Source organism: Balaenoptera ricei, chromosome 1, assembly GCF_028023285.1.
Source record: "Balaenoptera ricei isolate mBalRic1 chromosome 1, mBalRic1.hap2, whole genome shotgun sequence".
NCBI lineage: Eukaryota > Metazoa > Chordata > Mammalia > Artiodactyla > Balaenopteridae > Balaenoptera > Balaenoptera ricei.
Genome location: NC_082639.1, coordinates 98,401,997 through 98,415,379, shown reverse-complemented (window position 1 = coordinate 98,415,379; position 13,383 = coordinate 98,401,997). Strand labels below are relative to the sequence as shown.

The window sequence follows — 13,383 nt, the reverse complement described above, 5'->3', positions numbered from 1 at the left end:
TGCTGACATGGATCGGAATGGCCGAAGTTTCTGCCTTCTTTCTTTGCCCCTTCTCTCGCGTCTTCACGGTTGTCTCATTCGGAGATCTCTAAATTCTGCCTGGGGCAAACTTTCCCTCGTTAATTACCTTGAAACAACAAGTCGCTAATTGCGCTAATTACTCTCGGGCTCCGCAACACCGCCCCCCCGCGGGCCAGGCCGTGTTGCAGGGAGCCTGGGCACCGGGTGGGAACCGCAGCCCCGACGCACGCGGAAGCCGGCGTTGGGGGTCCTGGGTTCGGCTGGGAGGAGCGCCCGGGCAGGCCTGCGGGCCCTCTCGGGTCCATCGCCCAGGGCCTGGCTGGAGCTCGCACACCTCCGGGGCATGGGCCGCGTCTGTTGAATAGAATGTTAGCATCTTTGAGTCCTCTCTCCCTCCCCCGACCTTACAGAGAGCTTCGCAAGTGGCCAGAGCAAGAATTAGGATAACTGACGCCGCCGGAGTACTGGGGGAGAGAAAGGCCGGCTCCTCCACCCCTGCGCACCCTATTGAAGGTAGCCCCCATCCCATTACCCTATTTTATGTTTTCATGAAGAATCATTACCTGAAATTATGGTGTCTAATTTTTATTTTTTTACCTGTCTGTCTTATCCCCTTCCCTTCCGCCGCCCCTTGTACGTTCTTGAGACCAGAGACCTAGCCTTATTCAGTAACCGGAGACCTATAACCCTGCAGGGAGTACAGCAGAGCCTCTATTGCTTCGTGTTAAATACGTGAACGGACCGAGCGGCGGCTCCTCCGCTCCAGGGGTGAGGAGTAGACCGGAAGGTGAGGTAGACCCACACTTCCAGAGTCCACTTTTTTTTAACACTTCAGAATTCAGAAGAGCTGCCGAGCGGCATTTGGGGTGGAGGGTGTTCCTTTTCCGATCGGAGTTTGGGAAACAGTGTTGACACTGAGGCACTCAGCTTCTTCCGAGACCGCTACCCAGTGCCCATCCGTTAGACGGGGCTCTCTCTGGGGTTCACGTGCTTTGTTGGGGGACGTCGGTACAGTCTGGCGTCACGATACCCCCGCCACACCGGACAGGACCAGGTGGGAGTCCCCCATGTCAGCCCCCCAGGAGCGGAGGCCCTCGCCTGGTGCACACACCCTCTCCAGGGCCCACCCACTGCAGCCCAGCCCGCGCCCCCCGTGCGTTCTTCTCATTGGCTGAAGGCATCCCTCCTGCATTCTCATAGGCTGTCCCACTTTTCCCTCCGACCGCAGCACGGACTGCGCGCCGCGAGTAGCCGACAAGCGGCTCCAAGTCCGGACCTGGGAGCAGAGGCTTGGCTCGGCTCGGCGCTGCGAGAGGCGCGGAGCGCTGGGGCCGGGAGCCGGCCGAGCGCGGTTTCGGTGGGACCGGTGTTCCCATCCTGGGACTCTCTCGTGGAGCCGAGCCCGGCCAATAGGCGCATGAGGAAGAAGAGCAGGGAAATGGACTGCTATTTGCGCCGCCTCAAACAGGAGCTGGTAAGAGCGGAGCGGGCGCCGGGGGCTGGGAGGGCTGCTCCGCCACGACGGGTACCTGGCCTCCGCCCGGACCCCGGGACCGCGACGCGCGCGGGGCGGAGGCCCAGAGAGGAGAGGAGGGCACACGGCGAGCAGGCGGGGGACAGGGCCTGTCCTGAGGGAAAGGGGCCCCGAGGAAACTTGGAGCAGTGACTTGTGTGAGAGGGAGGCAGGCACGAACGAGTGAGAGAGATGGAGAGAGCCAAGCAAGCCCAGACCGAAATGTGCCCAGAGACCCGAGGGAGCAAAGAGGGCGCACCCGAGACGCGGGGGGACGCGCGCGCCCGCACCGAAAGAGCGGGACGCGGCTGCCGGGCAGCTGGGGCTGCGCGGGGCGCCGGGAGGAGGGTGCGTGGCCCCAACCCTGCGCGGGGCAGGAGGTCGGCCAGGGACTGCTCGCTCGAGGGGAACTGGCACCTCCGGGCACCCCCCACCCCCCCAGCCGTGGCGGCCGGGCTTGGCAGGGCTGGCGCGGCTGCAGGGGCAGGCCCTGCCGGCTGTCTGCCCGGACTTGCCTGCCAGCGGGGAGGGGGCTGGCAGCTGGACCGGCGGGGGCGGGTCCGGCGCGGGAGGACGGGCGCCGCCTGGCAGCTCGCGAGCGGGAGTGCGGAGGCCCAGCCAGATGTCAGGGGTCTGGGCTGGGGGAACGAGGAGGGAGCGTACAGAGGCCCGGGTGCGGGGGCCAGGAGAAGTGGCACAGTCTGGGGGTCGGGGGGGTGGGTGGCGGGGCGTGGAAATCGCCCAAGTTGGGAGAGCGGCGCCTGCCGAAACTCTGTTGTGGGAGGCGCATTGCTTTTCACTGACTTAATATCCCTCCCCCTCCCACCTGCCACCTCTCTTGTTCTATCCACCACCAGAATTCAGACAGATATTATGCACGTCCCCCACCTGGGCCGCCACAGCCGTCTCTGTCAACCAGGCTCTCCTGGGGCTTTGCCTCTGCCTCTTTTTGTCCCTTTTAGTTTGTTTCTCTTGGAGTCGACCTCTTTTCGGTCTCACTTTTCTCCCCTCTTTCTTCTTACTTTTCAGGGCCAGGGGCACCCAGGCTGACAACAGCAGACCTGGATCCAAAAAGTGCCAGCCCATGGCTCTCCAGATTCCGTGACAGCCTCTCCCACTCCTGCCTGCAAACTCTCCACTCTTCCCGCTGGGGAGGGAACTTGGCAGCCTTAACAGGGGCCAGCTTGGGGGGAGGGGGAGCTTGTAGCAGCAGGTGTTCTCATTGATGCTTCCTGGTCAAGTGGCCCAGGCACTCTTTCTGTCTGTCCCACTCCGGGGCCTGCCTTCTCAGGTCAATGGTCACTTCTCTGGGACTTCCTCCCCAAGCCCTTTTGGTGGTGACACTCAGATGGGAACGTTACCCAGAGGAATGCTTCTTAGATGAGGGACAGAAGAGTCTCCATCATGTCCTTTCCCATACTCATTTTCTCATGCTTTCCATGTCAGTTTGGGATGGCTGGCCCCAGCCCACACATAATTCTGACTTGTCCCATTCACTTGTCCAATACCAGAAAGAAAGGTCAAGGTTACCACAGATAATGTCTGAAGTCCAAGGGCCATGTTGAGAAAAGAATCTAACAGAGTCCTCTTTTTTTTGCTTGGAATCTGGGACCACACCACCCACCTCAGGATCTGCCTTAATAGAGGGTTTGTGGGTGTTCCTGGCACGGGCTTGAATTTTAAAATCCTACTGATTTGCATTTTTTACAGCACCTTAGGTGGGAGGTGGTGAGGGGGGAAGACAGTCTGTGGACGCCAGGAGAATAAAAAAGGCAATAGGAATCTGCACGGAGCTGAGCTCCAGGTCTTGATTTGCACGCTCTCCTGCCAAGGACTTGAGCCCCAGTCCCCGGAAGGAGGAAGGGGAGAGGCTGAAGTCACCCAGCTCCCCATTAGCTTTCATTTGGCCCTTTGTCTGAGCAGCTTCAGCCTTTGACTCTCTTGGAGAGGAAGCCAAATGCCTGGCCTGGGGCCCAGAATGACACTCAGATGGGAGAGCTCTGCACCCTCCCTCCACCCATGGTGTTCCGCCCCCTCCCCAGTGCCAGTCTGCCCAGAAAGGAGACAGAGCAGAGTGACAGGCAGAGCTATTAGAGTCTTGTTCACTCCCTGACACCTCAGCCCAGTGCTTAGGTAGCCGAGCCAAATCTCAGTGACTCTGTTTTCCCAGTGGAGGGAAGGAGAAAGTGGAGCTGAGTTAGCTCAGGCTCAGCCTTTTGGCTCCTCTAAGGACTTTGGGGTTTGAATTCAACACAGCTTGGTTGTGCCTGGGTTAGGAAGGTGTTGGCTTGTTTATCCCCTGGGTCTGCAATGCGGTGGGAAAGGCTTATAATCAGTATGTGTCATGAGCTTGAAGTGTGTGTGTGTGTGTGTTCATCCCAGGCAGAATCTTCCCTGCCACCCAGGAAGACTGTGTGTTGCTTGGCTTTGCCCTAAGTTAGTGTGTGCCCGGGAATGGCACTCATGTAATACTAGTCAAGTTCTACATTCATTTATGCCATTAAATTCCCTTCAAGAAGCATACGTCCTACAGACACTGTGGGTTAAAGCTGCTAGAAAAAGAAACATTCAGGAGTTGTGAAATTATCTTTGTCGAGCGTGTTGTGCACTCCTCTCCTGCCTCCTGGTCCTGCCCTTGGCCCAGAAAATCTAGACAAGAAGAGTCTGATCTTGAAAACCAAAGTAGCAGAATTTCCCAATTTCCTGAAGCAGAAAATTTGCATTGTAACAAGTGAGCCCTGAAGGGAGGCTGAGAATTGGGGGATCCTGGCTCAATTAGGTTGATGTCTGGAGAACTGGCCCTTCTCCCCTGTTTGGAAGAGGACAGGGATCTGGTTTCAGGGCTGAAATGTAGCAGGAGAGTAGCAGCAGCTGACACACTTCTTCATAAGGACGAGGGGGTCAGGGCTGCAACTACTCGGTAGGGCATATATCTCTCCCCCCTCCAGCAGCCAAAGAGGGGCCCTGCCTGAACACAGGCCTTGGGACCAGCTGTTCCTTATACACTGCTCCCTTGAGGGCTTCCAACAAATGGGGTAAACATAGGCACACAGAGGAAGCAGATGTAAGATGCTCACAGGGTGTTGCTCATGAGTTCAGATCAGTGTAGAGCAAACAGAGTGCATAAAGGCTGAGTAAAGTACAGCCAGGGTGGGAAGGCTTCCTGGAAGAGGAGGAGGTTGAAGGAACCAGCTCCTTTAATGTCGATCCTAGCTGAGGCATGGTGAAGCAGCAGAGAGACTTCTCTCAGGCTGGGGAAGGTCCTTCTAGAACAACTTGGTGTTCCTAGAAGGCAATTATCTAGCCACTAGTGGCCACAAGTTCAGGAGATTCTGGTACATGGAGGAGGACCAGAGCATAAAGGCAAAATAAGGAGGAGATAAGAAGGTGATAGAGGAGATACATTAGGAACAGCCTTCAGCTCTTGGGGCAAAAGAGCAAGTTTCCTGAGGCAGAAAAAAGCTTCTGCAAAGGATCTCATAATGTGGTCTCCCTTGATGTTTAGAGCTAGAGTGAAGAGGACTTTGGCTTCGACAATGTGGGATGCTGTAGTCAGTGGGAAGAGCATGGAGCACAGGATTTGGGGTCAGGCCAACTTGAACTCAAAACCGGGCTCTGTGTGACCCTGGCAGATTATTTGACGTCTCTGTGCCTTAGCTTTCTCATCTGTAAAATGGGGTTTTAAAAATAACTGCTTTATACAGCTACTGTGAAGATTATGTCAAGTGCCTCCCCAGCTGTATGTCCCTAGCACATAACACCGTACCTGATGTGTTGTAAGCACTTGGTAAACTCACAGTGATGAACTGATCAGACTGGTGTGCATGTGTCATTCGTTCATAGACCACACTTAGTGAGTTCATACTATGTTTAAAGCACTTTGCCAGGCACTAGTACTGTGGTTACAAATATAAACAGACACTGATCCTGCCTTCAGGGAACTTAGAGTTTAATAGGAGTGATAATAATAACAATATATATTGATGTTAACAGTTATTGATATGTCAGATATCTCAGGTATTATGTCAATTGCCAAAGCAACACTAAGAAGTTGTACTTCCATTATTCCCATTTTATAAATGAGACATGGGGAGGTTAAGTGACTTGGCCAAGGTATAGAGCTGATAAGTGGCAGAGCTACGATTCAAACCCAGCCAGTCTGACTGCAGATCTCACACTCTTAGCCAGTATATGCATGCAAATGTCTTGTATAGAAACGGAGGATACATACTAGATGAGAGGCACACATTCAGTGCCCTGAGAGGGAGGAATTACCTCCAGCTAGGGGATCAGGGAAGGTTTCATGGAAGTGGTAGCATTTGAACCACACTTCGAGGGATAAATAAGGACGGGAACAGGAGAAAAAGAGCATTTCAGGCAGATGATGAAACGACATGACCAAAACGTGCAGAGATGGAAGTAATGGTGTTTGAAGACTGTCTAGAGGGGACATTTGAAGACTCACTGGATTATGGCTAGAACATATGCTATATGCAGAAAAAGAGTGGGCAACAGTGCCGAAAGAGCTGTTGAGAGCAGAAGGGGTGGGTGGGGTTGAATGCCATGCTAAAGAGTCTGACCTTTTCCATATGCATTGCAGAGCAGCGTGGTTAGAGACGTGCCCTGGGATCTAGGAGGTGGTAGGGGGTGGAGATGGGGGGAGGGAGGGAATTGAGGCAGGAAGATGAGGTAGAAGGTTATTCCAAGAGTCCACACAGGAGAATATGAAGGCCTGAATCACAAAGGAGAAAAAGAAGGTAACTCTTTGAGGTCCCTTGGATGCCCAAGGAACTTGGTTGACTGGCTGCATTGGAGAGGGGCTGAAGCTGGACAGGGGAGAGGTGAGGCTGAGAGGCAAGCTCCCTGCAGGGCCGAGACTGGGCCCCTCTCTCCGTCTGTCTGCCTCTTGCCCAAGCACATGGCCCCCAGTAGATTGTTCAGTTGGGAGAGTGGGCTCATCCATTTCACACTTCCTCCTTTCTTTACCCTCCTCCCTCCTCCGGCTCTTGGCACAGTTTCTACCTTACCTTCCTGTTGAGAGTTCCAGCCAAGAGCAGGGGGCTGTGAAGGTCCCTATTCACAGAGCTGGAGAATGGGCCACTTGGCAAAAGCTGGGCTTTTCCCATTTCCGGCCCTGAACCTCCTTCTAGCTTCCAGAGGGGCTGAAAGGAACTGTGTGGGGATCTTGTGAGTAATGGGGGTGGGGGGGAGCGAGGCAGGGCACACTGCCAGGTCCATGGGCAAAACTGGAGCCTGTGTCAAAGGATTCTGGCTGAGCTGGGAGAGGGCGTGAGATGCATGGATGGAGGGCACAGCTGTGGGATCAGTCAGGGGCCTAGGAGAGGGCTTGGGAAGGTTGCCGAGGATGCTGGTGTCACACTTTCCCATCCTTACTCCTCCCAAACCACAAAGGGCCCAGCAAGTGCCATGAAGGGGCGCTGTCCATGGGCAGCTCACCACCCCGCGGAGGGCTCAGGGCCAGGATGGTGGGATTAGGCTTCCCAGCAGCATCTTCCCCCTTCAGATGAGTCAGTGAAGAAACACCTTCAGTGGAAGTGAACTGAATCGGGTCTTGGAGTCCCTCCAAGACTTCATGTTCTTCCTCCCTATGTGATGATAATTGCCCTCGCACGTCCCACTGACTATCCTGGTTTCTTCTCACAACAATCCCATGAGGCTGAAGAGTCAGGGATTATGATGACATGGAAAGCTCACTGGCCTGGAGTAAGAGGGCCAGGCATGGGGTCCCAGTCCTGCCACTAACCCGCCTCGGAACCTCAGGCAATAGATCCGTGTTTCCACTGGAGGTGCTCAACATGACATCAGGTGATACTCAGATGAGAAACTTAGTTTTCGATAGATAGATAGATAGGAAGCGTTACCATCTGTTTATGGCAAGTGATATACATTTCATATAAGCTTCCATATAAATCCATTTATTTATATAAACAGATTTAAGTAGAGTATTATGTAGGAGACTAGGTGATATATAGATATGGTGAAATCATGAAGGAAAGTCTAGGGAAGCGTGTTTAGGAAACACTGAGGGAGAAAACGAACCTCTCAGCTCCCTAGCTTCCTAATCCATTAAGTGGGATTAACTCCAACTGCCTCGTCAGCCTCCCGGAGCAATTGTGGGGATCCGACAAGGTCATGTAGAAGACAGAGCGAGTGCTACACACGTGTGAGGGGTTATCATTTCACAGTCAGAATCCGGAGCACAAAAGGTTGGTGAATCTGCCCCATGGGGAGTGGCCGAGTTAGCTGGAGTGGGCCAGGTCTCCACAGGACAGCATGGGGCTCTTTACAAACCCTAAGAGGGTGCCCGGTGGGGCGTCCAGCTCTACCACAGGGAGGAAGCCAGGGGCTGGTTTAGACTGCAGTGGGAGAGACTGAAGTTTGCCAGGAAGAAAGTTTTTAGAATGAGACATTTGGAGGCCCAGAAGATGCTGGGCGTGGGAGATGGACTGTGGGGTGGTGTGGGTGCAAGGAGGGTGGTGAGCCCTTTCTCAGAAGGGATTCGCACAGCCGTCTCTAGGATACGCTTATCACGGGTGTTGTGCTTGGCGGTGGAGCAGGCTAGCTCTGTGCCTGTGTGCACACGTGTGTACAAGCGTGTGTGAGTGTGTGTGAGCTGGGGTGGAGAAAGAGGGTAGTGCCTGTTAGAGCCATTCCCACTCAAACTAATCAGAACTAATTAGGCCTTCTTGTGACTTTTCCACCTGAGCCCTGAGGGCAAGTTGGGTATGACTTGGCGCCGTCCTGAGGCTCTGGGAGGCCAGAGAGGAACTCATCACCTACAGCATAGGATTTAGTGTTCCTTTCTAGCTCGGGATTTTCTCAGATTTGGCGCCTCTCCTTTGTGCCCACCCCACGTTGCTCTCTCTTCTCCCTCTCGGCAAGAGAAACCTTGGGATCTGAGCAGGTCCCATGCTCTGGGGAAGACAGCAGCCTGCCCTCTGGCTCTTTCTCCTTGGGTGACATCACTCCCCCGGGGCTGGGAAAGGCAGCTCGCTTCTCCATCAGGCCCCAGCCGATACTCCTGCCTCCCCACTCCCTGGCCTCCCTGTTTCCCACACTCGGGCTTCCTTCTTCCATCCTCAGCCCCCTCAAGGCTGCCTTCTTGCCCTCCAAGGTCAGCGCTCTGTGGCCGGCTGACCGAATCTGGCTGGACCGTGGGCAGGAGGATGCGAGGCTTCCCTTTCCTTCCTCTGTGCGGGGCCAGGGTGGGAAAAGGGACCAGACGAGACGTTTCTCCTCAGTCAGACCCGACAGGTGAACGGAATCCTATCACTACTGCGTGTTCAGGTTCACTGAGGAAGAAATGTTCTGGAAGTTCTCAGGAAGTCTTAAGATAACAGCCAAAATTCACCTGTAGGCCACGCGTAAACACACATTACCTCGTCTCATCTGTCCAAAGTTGGACCAGGCAGGAACTCTTATTCCCATTTTAAAGAATGGAGAAATTGGAGTTCCCTGGCGGTCTAGTGGTTCGTAGGATGCGGCACGTTCACTGCAGTGGCCCAGATTCAATCCCTGGTGGGGGAGTTAAGATCCCGCAAGCCGTGCAGGGCGGCCAAAAAAAGCAAGAATGGAGAAATTAAAAAACAGAATTTAAATAGTTTGCTCAGATCACACATGTAATCAGCTATTACATGGCAGAGCTGGGATTTGAACCCTGTTCCGTTTGTCTCCAGAGCCCAAGATCTTAACCAGTGCACTATCGTTTTCCATAGGGCTGCAGTTTCAGCTCTTATTTACTTAAATGGGGCCTCTGTTTTATGGGCATCCCTGAATTCATACACACCCACACATTCGTTCTCACTTTAAAAAGGTACAAAATGTCGGCATTATTTCTTAAGGATTTTTCCATACTGGAAGGGATTGAATGGGGTCATTTCATTCCTCCCACCGCCTCTGACCTGGACTGTGTTTAGCCTTCTGGAAGGAAGCTGGCAAGCTCCGACTCTGTGCCTCTTGGTGAAATGAAACCTTGAGAAACGTTCCTGACCCTTTCTCCCTGGCTGGTGACTTACTGAGGGCAGCAAGCAATTTGGTGCTCAGCGGTACTCCGTGTATGTTTTATGGCTATGTAGTAAGTGCAGAGGTGCTAGCTGGGCTCTGGGGCAACACAGTGATGTGCATATCTCAGTCCCTGCCCCCAAGAAGTAGATGCTCAATGAATGTTTCATCAGTGACCCAGCACTTAAAGGCACAGAGGAGCTGTGAGTAGCAGGACGACAGGGAAGAGCGTTTTAAGTATCACAGAAGAGGTTCTGATGGGAGCGTGGGATGTATATGGAGTAGATTATGCTTCTGAGTGGCGAGTGACAGGGTCGGAGGTGTGTGTCGGGAAGACTGATTTGGTGGCCTGCAAGGAGGCTTCTGCAGCATTGCAGGGGGGAGAAGGGCAGATGTGCAGCATCTGGGGACAGGAACAGGCAGTGGGGTGGGAAAGCCAAATATGACCCTGAGGTTCCAGGTTGGGGTGAGTGGTATGAGGCAGGGGACAGAAATAGGAGAGTCAGTGCAGCAGTTTGCCGGGAAGGGACCTTGAGGAGTTTAGTCTGGGGCTCAGAGTCTCCTGACTCTGCTCTGGGTCTTCCAGTTGTGGCTGAGCTGCCTCCAAAAGGAAGGGGTCAGGAAGGTAGAAGCCAAAGAGGCCAGAGCAGGGGGCCGTCAGCAAGCGTGGCCACCCCACAGGCTGTGTCTCCTGCTGCTGCTGCCACTCAAATGAAGCATGTTTGCCCAGCAGCCTGGCAAACCCCAGGCTGTCAGGCCCCAAACCACCACTTCTTCTTGCTCTTTCTTGGGGAGGGTGCAGAGTGTGGGCAATCCTACACTCAGCAACGGCTTCCTTGCCCTCAGGGACAGTCAGTCCTCCACTGTCTGTTAGCACTGCTGGCTCAGGAGAGCCTGGGCTGGCCCCTAACCCCCACCAAAGCCCGAGTTGGCAGGGGAGGGTGTGACCCTAAAGCCTGAGAGGGTCAGCTGCCAGCACAGAGCTGCAGAGCCTCTGCGCCTGCCCTCCCAGGCCCTCCACCCCTCCACCCTGTGGGCTTAGCTCTGTGCGTTAGGACAAGGCTGGGAGGTAAGATGATCCCGGTGGGTCTCTGGGGGGCTTAAGAAACAGATGGTCCCCTTGCCTGAGGTTTGCCGTTGTAACATGAGCAGATCTGGGGAGGGAGCTGGCGGAACCAAGGCAGCTTGGGCCCGGGGACGGGAACCTCGTGAATGTTATCAGACGAAGCATCCCCTGCCCAGCCTCCAAACTCGGCCCTCACCCAAGTCAATCTCTTAGCCCCTTCCAGCTGGCACCTGGGACTCGGGCCTTAGACACCCACAGAGGGGCTGGGGAACTGGCCCCCGGTGTCCCCACTCTTGGCTAGGACAGCGGAGCCAGTTGGGCCAAGAAGGCAGGAAGAGCACTGGAGCCAAGTTTGAGAGCAGCTGAGAGGGGACAGGTGTCTGGAAGGGAGAGAAGGGCTGGGCAGAGCTGGGCAGGGATCTCAGCAAACAGGAGCCTCGTGGCTCCTTATCTGTCTCCTGACCTGCCAGATGTGAACAGCAGTGAAAGGAAACCCCAGGCCTATCCTCCCTTTCTCTTAGGGAATCTGAGCTCCTCCCCTTCCCTAACGTCCCTCTCAACCCTCCTCCACTGCCCAGCCATCCTGAGGCAGTGCTTGGTGGTTGGGACTCTAGCATTTGGAGTAAGATGTCCTGTGTTTGAGTCCCAGCGACGTGAGCTGTGTGACCTCAGGCAAGTTACTTCACCCTCACCGTGGTTAACGCATATGTTAACATGAGAATTACAATACCAACCTCCTAGGGTTTACATAAAGATGAAATGAGATGATGTGCACAGGATACTTAGCTCAACTCCTGTTACACGGTAACTGCTCACAAATTGTTACTGTCTTCATCATCCTCATCTCAGGGAGGCTCAGGAGAAGAAGAGGGCACAGACACAAAGGACACACATGGCCACCGGAACTTTCCGCACCGTCAGACTGATCTCAGCGCCACCTCTTACTATCTATGTAATCTTGAGCAAGTTACTTACGTGCCTCAGTTTCCTCATCTGTAAAATAGGAACAATAATACTACCTCATAGAGTAGTTGGGGAGATTAAATATAGATTAATTTATACATATGCATATATGTATACATATATGTAGCTTAGGACGGTGCTTGTCTTAGCAAGTCAGCTGCCATTAATAGTATTTCCTTTATCCAGCCATATCCGTGTCAAAATTCCTCCTCTCCCGGCCCTGATCTGCACTGTACTAGGCTGTACAGAGATGGGGTCAGTGGCAGGCTGGAATGACCCTGGAGGTGTGTGTTTGGGGAACAGCCCTTCGCCCTGGCTCACAGGCCCTGTGCTCTCTCCCCTGCAGATGTCCATGAAGGAAGTGGGCGATGGCTTGCAGGATCAGATGAACTGCATGATGGGGGCGCTGCAAGAACTGAAGCTCCTGCAGGTGCAGACAGCACTGGAGCAGCTGGAGATCTCTGGAGGGGGTCCTGCCCCAGGCTGCCCTGAAAGCCCCCGGACACAGCTCGAACCCCCTCAGTGGGAGGGTGGCAGCGGTCCTGCCAGGCCTGCGGGCTGCTCCCCGTCCAGCCAACCCTCTCTGGGCAGCAGCGCCAAGCTTCCATTGCCTAGGAGTGTGTGTGGGAGGGATCTGGCTCCCCCGCCCAGGACACGGCTGCCAGAGCACCAAAGCTGTGCCCAGCGGGGGCCAGAGCTGGTGGAACCGGATGACTGGACCTCCACGCTGATGTCCCGGGGCCGGAATCGACAGCCTCTGGTGTTAGGTGACAACGTTTTTGCAGACCTGGTGGGCAACTGGCTGGACTTGCCGGAACTGGAGAAGGGTGGGGAGAAGGGTGAGACCCGGGAGGCAGGAGCCCCCAAAGGAGGGAGGGGCCAGCCACGGGAGCTGGGCCGCAGGTTTGCCCTAACAGCAAACATCTTTAGGAAGTTCTTGCGTAGTGTGCGGCCTGACCGTGACCGGCTGCTGAAGGAGAAGCCAGGATGGGTGACACCCACGGCCTCTGAGCCCAGAGCCGGACGCTTGCAGAAGGGCAAGAAGCGGGGCCATTCCAAGGGCTCTGGACATTGCCCCTTCCCAGGTGCCTCGGAGCCCAGACGAGGGGAGAATCCTTCCACCAGCTGCCCCAAGGCCCTGGAATCCTCACCCTCTGGCTTTGATGTTAACACAGCGGTTTGGGTCTGAATCCTAGAGATAGAAATTTGACTGACCCAAAAGGGCCAGGTCCCAGTGCTGGGCCCCTGGGAAAGAGGCCGAGTGGTATGGCTTTCAAAAGCCTAACTCCAAGTCCCTTCCGCCGAGAAGGGAGGGAGAAGAAGCAGAGGGTCTGGAGCAGAGCTGACAGGCCTGTAGTTGGGCGAGGCTGTGCTAGGGGCTGGCTGGTGGGGGAGGCGAGAGTTCCTGGACAGAGAGAGAGAGAGAGAGAATGTGTGTGTTTGTTGCTTTGGGGCTGGAGGTGACAGCAGGAGAGGGGCAGTGGGAGAAGACCAGGAAATCCTTCTGACATTCCTTCACTGCCCCCAAAGACCTCAGTGTAACATTCTGCATGGATCGGGCACTGGGGCCGCAGGTTCCCCAGAGATGCCGCCAATAAAGACCTTGTTTCTCGTGTCCCCAGCCTCATAACTGCTTCCTTGGCAAAGCGCTGCTCCAGGCACAGGTAGTAAAGCCTGGCCCTCCTGGGAGTGGGAGCAGAGAGGCAAATTCCCACCCCCTTCTGTTGCCCTTGAGATTTCAGCCCATCCCTGGACCCTGAGAAACGGCTGAATAAGGAGTGGTGTATAAGGAGTGCTT

General features: G+C 54.9%; 1 protein-coding gene across 1 annotated transcript; it reads left to right on the top strand.

The window, feature by feature from the left end:
• Nucleotides 1-1,284: 1,284 nt before the first annotated feature.
• Nucleotides 1,285-13,152, top strand: INKA2 (inka box actin regulator 2). The gene is made up of 2 exons (XM_059901099.1): nucleotides 1,285-1,495; nucleotides 11,932-13,152. The coding sequence occupies exons 1-2, from the start codon at nucleotides 1,439-1,441 to the stop codon at nucleotides 12,772-12,774; spliced, it is 900 nt and encodes a 299-aa protein (XP_059757082.1). The 5' UTR covers nucleotides 1,285-1,438; the 3' UTR covers nucleotides 12,775-13,152.
• Nucleotides 13,153-13,383: the final 231 nt, after the last annotated feature.

Excerpts from the sequence above, each read along its gene's own strand:
- INKA2 (XM_059901099.1), top strand. The coding sequence starts at position 1,439 with ATGAGGAAGAAGAGCAGGGAAATGGACTGCTATTTGCGCCGCCTCAAA. Across the intron at positions 1,496-11,931 it reads GCCGCCTCAAACAGGAGCTG|ATGTCCATGAAGGAAGTGGG; the intron begins GTAAGAGCGGAG and ends TCTCCCCTGCAG.